At 38.4% G+C, this 13123-nt stretch overlaps 1 protein-coding gene across 1 annotated transcript in view; it reads right to left on the minus strand.

The window, feature by feature from the left end:
- The window catches only part of NBAS (NBAS subunit of NRZ tethering complex), a 322484-nt gene that overhangs the window by 230477 nt on the left and 78884 nt on the right, over positions 1–13123 (minus strand). Inside the window, exons 13-19 of the mRNA XM_055327484.1 lie at positions 9647–9710; positions 8592–8785; positions 7164–7421; positions 6349–6474; positions 2500–2651; positions 1127–1267; positions 794–872 (exon numbers count right to left, since the gene is read on the minus strand). Of these exons, the coding sequence (XP_055183459.1) occupies positions 794–872; positions 1127–1267; positions 2500–2651; positions 6349–6474; positions 7164–7421; positions 8592–8785; positions 9647–9710 (1014 nt within the window). The remainder of the gene's footprint in view (positions 1–793; positions 873–1126; positions 1268–2499; positions 2652–6348; positions 6475–7163; positions 7422–8591; positions 8786–9646; positions 9711–13123) is intronic.

A 13123-nucleotide genomic window follows, 5' to 3' on the forward strand; every position in this document is an offset into this window, starting at 1 on the left:
ATATCTCCATTATTCTGGGTACGAGCATCCTATCATCAGAGGTCACATGTACTGAGTGCCTGCTATGTGCCAGTACTATGAGCCAAGAGGGAGACTAACATAAAGGAAGACTAACAAAGACAGAGGAAGCAACCTGCAAGAGAAGTCACATTTTAAAAGATAGAAATTCGTATTAATCTCTGGGTATTTTCAGCTGTGAGGGTCATGTAAAAAAGCAATCTAAACTATATATATTTGCTGAAATATCTTTAACAACATCTGAATTGTGCTACTGAACATGGAAACATCAGGGTTTGTGTCCCTAAAGAAATTTTTTTTAAAAAAGTATACTTTATTTAAGTTCAAGGGTCTCATTTTGGCCATAATTAGGATCAAAGTCCAACCAACTAAACTCAACCCACTAAGAAATCATTAAAATAAAATGAGCCAGAAGTATTCATATTAAGATTATTAAAACCCAGTGTATACTGAAATTTGGTATTGGAGACAGCTATATGCCATACCTTAACACCAAAATGTAAAATGAAAGTAAATGGAAAGGATCATACACTTAGGAAACACAGATTGATCGAAATAGCTAAAGCATTTCTACTCCCTAGACTGACATAACTTCTGGCCTCCAGAGTCTCTAATTTTTACCAAAGCTCATATGTAAGAGAAGCTGCTTTTGGACAAAATGAATTTTTCCTAAAACATAAATAGTCATAAGGACCAAGAATCTCAGCTATTAGGGCAGCCATTTATAATGATAGATCGAGTAAGCATAATTGGGTTGATTAGAACTACTCCTTACCTCGTATGTTGCAAGTCGATCTAAGTAGGTTAATAATTTCAGTCTACAACGGCAAAGTTCCTTTTGTTCCAGTGTTAACCTGTTGTGAATAACTCTATTAGGCCACTTACATTACACAGAAGCACATTTCTCTACAAGTTAAAATAGAATAAAAATAACAATATTCCATTGAGCCCCAAAGTGAAGGAACAATACACAAAAGCATAAGGGTAAAATAATACTAACTGCATTTGATATAAGTTGCTGGAATAATTTAGAGCAATTAATCCTAGCAAAGAACACACTTACATTATTTTAAAGAAAGTACCAAACAAATAGTAATAAATAATTTACTTTGCAAAGTTCACTAATTTAAGTAGTTCCCTTCTCTTCTTGATCTTCTTCTCCTTTTTATTCTTGGCAGGCTCTTCATCGGGTGGTGAAAGCTCCTCATAGGGGATACTGTCAATGTCTACTTCACCAGGTAATGTAAATCTGCAAGAAAAAGAAAAAGCCAAAGCTATAAGTGAAAGCTGCTTTCCCCTACTCTGGCTGATTTAATTACTAAGTTGATTTCCACAGAAACAAAAAGAACCAATTACTGAAAGAAAGTTTTTATATTGTAAGCAAAATGATTCATCCACAGATTGAGCAAGAAGTCATCACTAGTCGTCACATACTGAAATTTTAAAATCATAATGAAAACTACTCAGGAAAACATGTGAGGTTATATTCACCCAATGTGAAAGAGCCCATGAAGAAAGTGTTGCACAAAGTTTACAATCTGAATCACTTCTATTTAAGGTTTTAAGATGGTTTACTTAAAAAATAAATATATAGGGGCACCTGGGTGACTCAGTGAGTTAAGCATCCAGGGATCAAGTTCTGTGTCAGGCTCCCTGCTCAGTGGGGAGCCTGCTTCTCCCTCTCCTTCTGCACCTTCCCCTGCTCATGCGCCTCTCTTTCTCTCTCAAGTAATAAAAATAAAATCTTAAAAATAAATGAATAAAAGTATGATAAAATTCAAGGGGCACCTAGCTAGCTTAGTTCACAGAACATGGGACTCTTGAACTTAGGGCCATGAGTTCAACCCCATATTGGGCATGGAGATTACTTAAAATAAATAAATAAAGTACAAAAAAATAATATTTGAAAATGATAATGAATGTCAGACTCATTTACAGTACTTACCTATTAATTATACTATCATATTTATATCTTTAAAAAATTCCAAATGTCTAATGAGGAATGGCTCTTGTCAAATAAGTTTCCTTTTATTATCGACAGATATTCATTTATGTGGTACTTATATGTGTACAAAATGCTTTCATAAAACACAGGATTTAATCACTTGAATTCTCTAAAAGAGGTATGATGCTGAGATAAACAAAGTGAATGAAGCTCACACTTGCCAAGGGGGTGCTACTGACTAGTCAGCACCCCCAGGCATGTGCCTTAGCCCACAGCTTAGAAACTGCCAGCATCCGTTAGAGGTCTGTAGAATCTGTTTTTTGTTTTTTTTTTTTTAAGCATCAAGCTATCATACATCCACACATTTTTACTCAAAGGAAAGAAAGCTGTGGCCTCAGATAAGAGCAGCATTGATCGAAGGCAACTGTCTCATTACAGAATAACCTAAATAAAGCAGTCTACACTCTCCCAGGTCTCAGTTCAATGTTTCCACAAAGTCACCTTTACTCTTGAATCCAAATCTTTCTGTGACCAACCTGCCATCGTCTGCTCCTTTCCCTATTGCTACCAGGGCCTCCAGGTCTGTGCCTTTCAATCCGTACTGAAGCAATTCCTTTGCAGCATCCACATTTTCAGGAACTCTTTCCAAACACTCATGAAGAACCCAGGATCGTTTCTTTATTTTACTCTGGATACAAATAAAAAAACAGAGGCATTAAAGAACCCATAACATCTGACAGCATGTGACAGCTGCCTTCTAGAATTATAAAGCTAGACCTAAGGGAGTACAGCTACCTAAGCCCTTGGCCACAGGTAGCTGCTACAGAAGCTCAACAAGAAAAGTTAATTCCCTAAAGGTGATTGGAATGGGAGGCAGAGAATGAGATTCCTATATATAGCTTACTTTTTTCTTCTAATGAGACACAATGAAACACAAAGCTCAAGACTCTTTTTCAGAAACATTAGGAAGATCTACCCAAATTTTTACAGCTGCTCATTAGTTTGCCGTTGGGCTATATAATACAGTAGAAAAGTAAGCAGAAAGGCGAGATAATATATTTCCTATTGTAACAAGCATGCTTAACTTTGAAACAAAACTAATGAGGCACAGAACTTCAAAGTTCTGTATTTTCTTGACCATGAGATGTAACACAAAGTGCAGATGATAATTTAATCATAAAAGCCAAGATATGCTATTCTTTGAAAAGACCAAGGGCTGATTCCTCCCTCCCAATTGCTTCCTCCAACTCTATTCAAAATCCCTGACTTGCCCTCTTCCAAGAAAGAGTCACTGTGGTTATAAGTTTAATTTGACTCCTACCCTGCATTCCTTTACACATTCCACTCTATCAGTTCTTTCTTCAAATGTCTCTTAACTCATTTCCCCTTCTCCAGGTCTATGGTCTCCACACCAGTCTAGTCATCAACTTATAAAACCTATGAAATCACAGGAGTCTCTGTCATAAGTAGAGTTTCCCACCAACATTCTCCCTCCACGCCAATTCATCTTCTGCACCTACACAGTCAAAAATCCACAACACATCCCCTATAGATAAAAAGTCTATGTCATCACAAGCCTTCCACATCCTCTGGAACCAAGGTCAATATATCTTTCTAATCATATTTCCCAAAGTTCACTGTTGTTGAATATCAAATCCAGCAGATGGGTTTAATTACAGTGCTCACTTACTCATACAAGAAATATTTACTGGGCGCCTACGGGGGCCAGATACTAATGCGGACATGAAGCAATGATTATGACCGATTCAGTCAATGCCACAGGTCATGTTCATTTTCTTTGAATTTGCTCATACCATTTATCCCATGAAGAATGCCTTCCTCTCCTCTAACTCCAGGATTTCTGCTCTGAATTCTCTCATACTTGCTTCAGAACGTCATCACTTGACGGTCTTTCATAACCACTGTCTAAAATGATTGCTACTTTCACTGGGTTCCTACAGCACTTACCCGGAATCTTCTTATATGTTTATTTGTATTTTAGACATGAAGCTTTACCTTCTTAGAAAGATTATACGCTTCCTAAAAGGGATGGCCATATTTATGCTTCTCCTGTACCCCTTTCACCTTCTCCTGCCTAGTGCTTTTACTCTTAATTGCCTATTTATTTAGCTGAATTAAGTATTTCCCCCAATAAAAAATGTACTTACTTTGTCTTTCTTAACACCTGTCAGCTCCTTCCTGGACCAAAATTGTCCTTTATTGTGTTCCAGAAAAAGCCCTAAATGGGTTACACACACTCACAACTCACTGTCCTGAGTCACAAAAGAAGAACGAGAATACAACTTTGGTGCTCTGATCTTCTAAAGAAAAATACAAGCAACTTCTTCTTCTCCCTTTATTTCATTATTTCTCATGATATTTCTCTTCTCTGGTGTCTCACTTTTTAACTATCTCCCAATTTGGTTGTAGCATCAATTTCTTACAATTTTTTCAGATTATGTTGTTTTTAATTATTGTGCACATGAATTTTATGGAAAACAACTATGAACATTCCCCAATACTTCTTAGGTCTTCCTAAATGCAGAGCCTTTTTCCTTCTTAAATGTCAAATGAGAAGTCATGCCCTCTTTAAAGCATGCCATAAGGGATCCCTGGGTGGCGCAGCGGTTTGGCGCCTGCCTTTGGCCCAGGGCGCGATCCTGGAGACCCGGGATCGAGTCCCACATCGGGTTCCCGGTGCATGGAGCCTGCTTCTCCCTCTGCTGTGTCTCTGCCTCTCTCTCTCTCTCTCTCTCTCTCTCTCTCTCTCTCTCTCTCTCTGTGACTATCATAAATAAATAAATTTAAAAAAAATTAAAAAAAAAAGCATGCCATAAATCCAGCTGCATCCTCATAAAGTGCCTGGGGGTCCCAGTACACAGGCTATGTACGAAATTTAACCTGGGGATCCCTGGGTGGCTCAGTGATTGATGGTACACTCGGGGCTCGCAGGGAAGTGCAGAACCCTCCAAGTCTGACAAAGTGGGATGCTGATTCTAACTCAGGTTGACCTCATAGGTGTGTTTTATTGAAAATAAAATAAAGTAACATACAGGGACGCCTGGGTGGCTCAGCCGTTGAGCGTCTGCCTTTGGCTCAGGTCATGATCCTGGGGTCCCAGGATAGAGTCCCACATCAGGCTCCCTGCGTGGAGCCTGCTTCTCCCTCTGCCTGTGTCTCTGCCTCTCTGTGTGTCTCTCATGAATAATTTTTTTAATATTTTTTTAAAAATAAGAAGGAATAAACTTAATCCAGGGAACAGGAGGAATCCAAGTATAAGATTTAAAAAAAGAAGGAGAATTTGGCAAGCTCAATATGTCACTTATCTATTGCCTCTCAGCTTCAAAAGTTCTCTCCACTTCCAGTTAGGAGACCCACAGCATTTCCATTTTGTGACTGACAGAATACTACACTTCACCAAGAGAGGGCACTGGAGGGCCACTGCAGAGGAAAGGCTCCGGTGTCGAAGTCCTGTGTGCTCAGGTTCTAAACTTCTGGTATCTATGGCTTAGCAGCTAGCAAGGCTTGTAGGAAACATCAAAAGATGCCTGCTTTCCCCCTTACTCCCGCTGAACACAACTTCCCACTGAATTTCAGCTGTTACTCCTATGGGCAGATTCCTTCCCAGTGAATCCCCCAGGCACCTGGGGGTGGGGGAGCTCTTCCTACACCATGCCCACCTGCAGAGTAGGAGTTTTTCCTTTCAGTCCTAGCCATGGTTCCTTATCCGAGGTCTTCTGCCCCCCAATATCAGCTTACCAGGGCACCCTAACTACAGGCACCAGCTTGCCCATCCCACTTTTACCTGCCTGCCAACCTTGAAAACCAAGAACTAGCCCCCACCCGAGGCATCTCAAAGAGCTCTTCCAGCCAATGTGCCACAGCCACTCCTTCAAAGCGCACTGAGGTCTGAATTCCAGCTTCAGGAAGGAGGCTTCCCTTCCAAGTCAGCTTGCTCCCTCCTTGGGTGTGCTCCATCAGCCCTAGAGTATTCCTTAGTGTTCTCTTTACCCCTTTATAGTAAATCCCACTAGAAAGTAACACTGCATATTAAAACTTCCCCTGGTCAAATTACTAGGCAGTTTCTTGCTCCTGAGTAAACCATGAATGATGTAGGTGAAGAAAGGTAACTGAGGTGGAAAAAGAAAAAGGATTAAGTCAAAATCAGGTAGTTAGCTGGTTTATCAGTGACTATTGTTCACACATCTTCAGCACCAAAGTCCAGCTACAAAGTCAATACAACCAGATAGGAGAACGTCCCTGGGTTGAATAAAACATACTTTGGCTTTAGACATGTCAGCAATATAAAATGCTCCAATACAAGCCCTATAACCAAAACAATGTTCCATACATTTGAATTTCACCATGTTCCCAAAAATACATACCAAGTAATTCTGAATTGAAGCAATGTTGACCACTGACTTCCTCCACTGCCTCTGATACACTAGATCAGTATCCAGGCCATAGGTCTGTGCCAGAGTCAAGGCTTCCTCATATTCTTCACTTTCAATCTTGGGACAAGGAAATGGGAACAGGAACATTATTGAACCATCCACTGTGTAATCAGAATGATGTGATGGATGACTATAATCCCTTAACCTCTACAGCATTCCTAACTATTCACATGTGCATTGTGGTCCCAAACCACAGTTGCTAAGGGGCAGACAGATCAAGTATTTCTTTCCACACTCAACAGAGCTGAGGGATGGTGGAAATACCCAAATTTACAGAGTAAAATAAAGGCAAAACCAGGAAAGGAGTGCGCACAGCCTGACTCCTAGTCCAGAGCTCAACCGGGACACTGCAGGAACCGCACAAATAACTAGAATACTCGGTGTGGATTAAATCTGTTTCCCTGGAAAGCAAGCCCACACTTCTTCCCTCACTGTCTGTAGTCTGAGCAGACAGCTGCACTTACCAAGATAAGGTGAGAGTGGAAGGCCAGGTGAAGGGCAAGAAACCTGGCTAAGTCACAAGAGGACAGTCTAAGTGAACTCATCAACCATCCATTGTTTTTATTTTGATTCCTCAGGCACAAAAGCCAGCACTATTTTCAAAAACTGTAATAGTGATACTTCTTAACATGTCAATGATAGGGCAATCCCTCTTTAAATTTGTGTATTTAAAAAAATTAGTTTTTTCTCATTGAAATAAAATATGGATGCTTGTGAACTTCGATGCTGATAGGATGCTCCCTCACCTTCCTCTGATAAAGCTCCTCTGGAGTCGTGGAGCGCAAACTCACAAGGCGGTAGTTTTTAGTAATGGTTCGTGGGCGTTTGCGTGGAGGTGCAAATCGCTCCATTTCCGTCACCAGGTACAGACCCTGTTTTATGTAGCCGAAGTAGCGAGCCTTGGCAGACACTTCCTGATCAGAATCAGAATCCTCTTCCCCTTCATCTTCATCTCCACCCCTAGTCTCCAAACGAGATCGTTTGGGGGCAAGTTTAATCTCACACTAAATTGAAAAAGGAAATGTTAAATCAGTAGTGAGGAACTGCAGACAAGCTTTAGAGTCAATGAGAAAAATATTTTTAATTCTACTCTGGTTTGATGCATGACATGAGCTACAATGATGAAGACAGAGAACAGACTTCAAAGGAACTCAACAACAAAAAGTATAGACATCAACAGCTCCAGAAATATCCACTGCTCCAAATCTCCAAAACTAAAGCTTGTTTTCATAATGGCTCATTAATATGATCTCCCAAATATATGTCTGGCAATTACTGCAGGAAAATAAAAAGAATGCTAATTTCTTCACTTTTGATATTTTTGTACCTGCTATAGAGAAATTTGATTTTTTCATCTACTTAGAAAACAAACATGAAGGTATTTATTTGCTTTACTGACAATAGCTCTCCCGCCTATCCTCCCTTAAAAAAATGCCTAACAGCTTCACAAACTTCTGAGTCTGAAAGCCTGACTGTTAAAGATAACTTTCATTCCCACACTTAACAGAGTTGGCTTCAATTTTAAGCCATGGTTTTCTTTTTAAATAACATCTGTAGACTCAGTAACAAACTCTAAGGTAAAAAATACTTGTGAATCTGCACTTGAAATACTTAGAATAAGAATTTTTAATGACCAAAATGTAACTTTAAATTACTAGCCTCTTTTTTAAGTCTTTTGACAGGAGACAAACAAGCTTTCTTTACTAAAAGAACCAGAATTTTTTAAGTTCTCAAACTTCGGAAATAGTTTGTTGAAGACCCTATTTAAGTAGAAATACCTTTAACATTTTAAGATGTCTAATCTAAGAAAAAGAAAAAAAAACTATCATGTCAGTGAAGATAAAATGCTTCACAAAGAACAAAATGACTCAATTTTCTTCAGTTTTCTACAATGCAAGTTTTTTAATTGACTAAATAGATCTTTCTTATACTGTACTCAATCTCTGATTCAATCCCAAGTCTTTGTTTTTAAGGACAAGAGTAGATAATGGAATAGCTACACTATAAAAAAATCAAATGTTTAACTGTACTTCAATAAAGATAAGTAAATGGACACATATCACTAAAAAGAAATTAAATAAATTAAATTTACATTAGAATCAGGTGTTTAGATTTTTGGTGAAATGCATGTTTACTTTCCAACACATCAGCTGCTCCAAAAGGAAAAGCCTTACCTCCAAACTCAAAAATCCTCCATCATGGGTAGCAGTGACTTGAGGTGATGGTTCGAACCACTCACAGGATTTTCCCAGTAAATTCTTCAACGTTTTCACCGAAGAAACCGTCAAAGCACCAGAGCAGCGAGCCAAAGTCACTGCATTGGCTGCCCACCAATTTACATCTATCAGTGGGTAAAAGGACTCTCTATCTAATGGGGAAAAGGGAATCAACACAAATCCATCAGCCAATGTGGATTAAATACAACACATTTAATCCAATGATCAATTTAAAAACCATATTTGGGCCCTAAACATGTTAAGTAGAAAAAATAAATTGTAAGTCATCACCCAAATTTTTACAAAATGGTAATTTATTTAATAAACGTCTGAGTGCCAACAATTTATCAAAGTCCAAAACTCTAAAGATGCAGGAGTACATAGTTTTTGGTCTTTCCACTCAAAAAATGAAGGATATACAGACACATGTCACCACTGTCAACAGAGTAAGTGATGTGTACAATGCATACGTATCATAAAGGTTATAAAAGGTTTTAGAAAATGCTCACACATCCCCTTTCAAACAATATGAGAGAATTATAATCTTAGTAAAAGTTGAAGAAAGACCTATAATAGTTTTCAAAGCTGATTTCCTCTTAAATTTGTGAAGGTGATCATGACCACTACCTCAAAATATGCCACTTTGACATAAATATTTTAAGACAAAGAAATTTAAGTAACTCTAAGTCCTTTTTCTTTATCTTGTCACTTCTCTTAGTAATTGTATTGTTCCTTTGCCAAGATGCTGTATAAATAAAACCAATTTCCAACCCTTGTTAACTCATTTCTCAGTACTCCCCATGTGTAAGTTCGACGTACACGCTAGAAACTTCTGTTCATTTTTCTCCTGTTAATCTGTCTTGTGTCAGTCTAACTTTACAGAGCCTCAACCAAAGAACCTTGGACAGTAAAAAAGGTTTTTATTCATTCCCTAGATATATCATCTAAAGAGCACTTTTATTATATAATAGTAGTCTCTTAAGGTTTTAATTATCCTATTTCATACAACTCACCTTTGATTTTTTTTCTCTTCTCAATAGAGAGTCTCCAATCAGGATTAAGGTCATCATACCCTGGCTAAATAGAAAAAATATGCACAGAACTTCTTGAGTCAAGAATGTAAGAAAATCATAAGAACATCATCAAGAACTATGGATTTTCTAAAGTAACAAAATAGGGAAATGATGCTATCCTTCAACCTCTTCATTATATTATACCTGGCAGAAATCTATTCCTCTGGATAATCTTGTTCTTACACTTAAAATGTGCACATGCAACTACTGTGGCTCAATTTAATGAGGAAAACAGCATGCTTAAGAACAGCAAAATAGGAATCCCTGGGTGGCGCAGCGGTTTGGCGCCTGCCTTTGGTCCTGGAGACCCGGGATCGAAATCCCATGTCGGGCTCCCGGTGCATGGAGCCTGCTTCTCCCTCTACCTGTGTCTCTGCCTCTCTCTCTCTCTCTTTCTCTCTCTCTCTCTCTCTCTGTGACTATCATAAATAAAATTAAAATAAAAAAATAAAGTGTGCTTGTCTTTAAAAAAAAAAAACAGCAAAATAGCGAGCATGCAATGTTAATACAAATGAGAGCAGGATATGCCAATAGTTCTGCACCAACTCTCTCACACACATGCACTTACATTCTGGGAGAACAGCTCTGCTGTTGTAAATAAACACAGGCCTGGATGCAAGTCCTACTCCTACAACTTACTAAGGGATGAGTAACCCCTCCAGGCCTTGGGCACCCTAACTCTGAAACCAGAATCTCAACCCCTACATCATCTCCTTCCTTCTAACTCCTCCTTGTCTTCTAACTTCCTATGACTAAAAACTTACTAAGTAAAAAAAATATAACCATGCAATCCTCAAACTTGATCCATTCATATTCTAATTCCACGGAACATAATGTCATGCCCACCTTCTAGAATCTCAAATATCAAAAAACAATTGAGATTAAGGCACTGCCAGATACCCTCTTGCCTCATTGTTAATTATTTCATCTTCAGAATTTTAACAGTATAAGCAAAGGCCAGCAAAAAATCATTTGGCTATTTATCTGAAATTTTAAGCCTAAAAAAAATAATGCTATAGTCAAAATGTACTTTTACATCTAGTGTAACAGAACTAGCATATATGTTTTATTAACAATTTGCTCAGGGACTAACCCTTTAGGATATTAAAATTAATCCTTCTTTCCATGGCTTAAAAGAACTTCCTGATCTCCATAACTAGGATAAATCAATCAGAAGATATAATTCTTTAAAGTTTATCCAAAAAGTTACAATAAAAGCCTATTTATATAACAAAAAGAATAGATTGTCCTGTTTACTTTATCATAAAAAAGATAATTAACCTTCAAAGACTTAGAATACCAGAAGATATATATTACTGAAAGTAACTAAATTGAAATCTTATTCGATCATTTACAGGACACTTTGGATATATCCAGTCCCTCTGAATTATCGGCTATACATGCTCCCACAACACCACATGCACACTACCATTTATTTATATGGTGACATGTGTGCCTCTGTACTCACATTCTGGAGTACACAAGTGGAGTAGGGGAGTAAAGCTTTAAATCCCAAAAGCAACAACAGTAATAGTTCGGCCTTAGGTAAATTTAAGTACATATAGATCACAATGAAATTTAACAAGAAATCTTCAAATTTCAACAGAAATCCTCTCACTGGCATGAGTACTTTGAGAATTCAAGGTGGGGTTGTCTTCATCAAAGTCAATGATGAGGGTAGCCCCAGTGGCGCAGCGGTTTGGCACCACCTGTAGCCTGGGGTGTGATCCTGGAGACCGGGATGGAGTCCCACGTCGGTCTTCCTGCATGGAGCCTGCTTCTCCCTCTGCCTGTGTCTCTGCCTCTCTCTGCCTCTCTCTCTCTGTCTCTCATGAATACATAAATAAAATCTTTAAAAAAAAATTCAATGATGAGAAGGTCCACCATGAACAAGCAGTGCTAGTCTACGGGGGTCAGCCTCCAGATACTTTGGGACTAGACCGTTCCATGCAGATTGCTTCAATAATGGGTGTCTCTTCCGAATTCAATTCTAAACACAAGGTGAAGATATGTTCTTTTGCATCCACAGCTGTGTCAGTAACATCCTCATATTCCCAGACCCATCACTGTGCTCACCTGTCATAGTAGCTAAATGCTAAATAAGGGAATGAATTAATCTTTTAAGTCGCTGCACTCTAATTATAATGCCTAAGCTACAGGGAAATTAGTTGACCTAGTACTAGTATTCCTACACCCTCTAAAAAGTGTGGTTTCTTCTGTCAATGAATGCTGTCCACTTACACTGTGTGTGAGGGAAAAGAAATCAGATATTGTAGGTTTCACAACTCAAGCAGGCAGAGAGCTAAGAAACAGAAACAATTTACTATAACTCAAGTTCAAATTTGATAACTACCCCAAAGGAGGTATAGATTAAAAAACCATCAGGGGTATCAAAAGATGAAGAGATCATTTTGAACAGGGGCTTGAGAAATACAAAGGGGGTTAAAGAGGTATAGAGAAAGTGCTACACTTGGTGCCATAAGACTTGGATAAATTCTGGACACAGAACATCCGTGGAAGAAGACCTTTCACTCAGAGAACACAACATGAACAAAAGTACATAGGCTAAAAAAGTACTAAATTTATTCAGGAAAAAGGAAAAGGCACCTGGGTGCCTCGGTTGGTTAAGCATCTGACTATTGGTTTCGGGTCAGGTCATGATCTCATGGGCCGTGGGATCAAGACCCACATTGTGCTCCCTGCTCAGTGGGGAGTTTGCTTGGGATTCTATCCCTCTGCTCCTCCCTCCACTCATGCTCTCTCTGTCTCTCTAAAATAAATAAATAAATCTAAAAAAAAAAAACAGTAGGTCAGTTTAAAGTACAGGATATCAGTTCTAATGATCTGTATTTTTGCTTGTCTTAGGGTTCTGGAGAAAATGGGATTTCACAAGGTCATTTTGTTGTTGTTGTTTTTGAGCTAAAATGCACATAATGTAAATTAACCATTTTAAAATGTACATTCAGTGGCATTTAGTATGTTCATAGTGTTGTCACTTCCATTTAGTTCCCAAGCATTTCTATCAATCCAGAATAAAACCACTTATCCAGTAGACAGTTACTTCCCACTCCCTCCGCCCCCCAAGTCCCAGGTGCTACCAATCCGCTTTCTGCCTCAAATGGATTTACCTGTTCCAGATGTTTCACATCAATGAATTCCTATGACACATAAATTGTAGGACACAAGAGTGTCTTGGCTTCTTTCCAGTAGCATAATGTTTTCAAGGTACATCCACACTTTAACATGTAGCAATACTTTGTTAATTTTTATGTCTGAATAATATTCTATTGTAGGTATTTACTGTAACTGATTTATCCAGCCTTGCTTTAATGGACCTTTGAGTTTTTTCCACTTGTGGCTGTTGTGAAAAGTACTGCTCAGAACATGTATGTAAATGTATTTGTTTGAGTACCTGTT

Source organism: Nyctereutes procyonoides, unplaced genomic scaffold, assembly GCF_905146905.1.
Source record: "Nyctereutes procyonoides isolate TBG_1078 unplaced genomic scaffold, NYPRO_anot_genome, whole genome shotgun sequence".
Classification (NCBI taxonomy): Eukaryota; Metazoa; Chordata; class Mammalia; order Carnivora; family Canidae; genus Nyctereutes; species Nyctereutes procyonoides.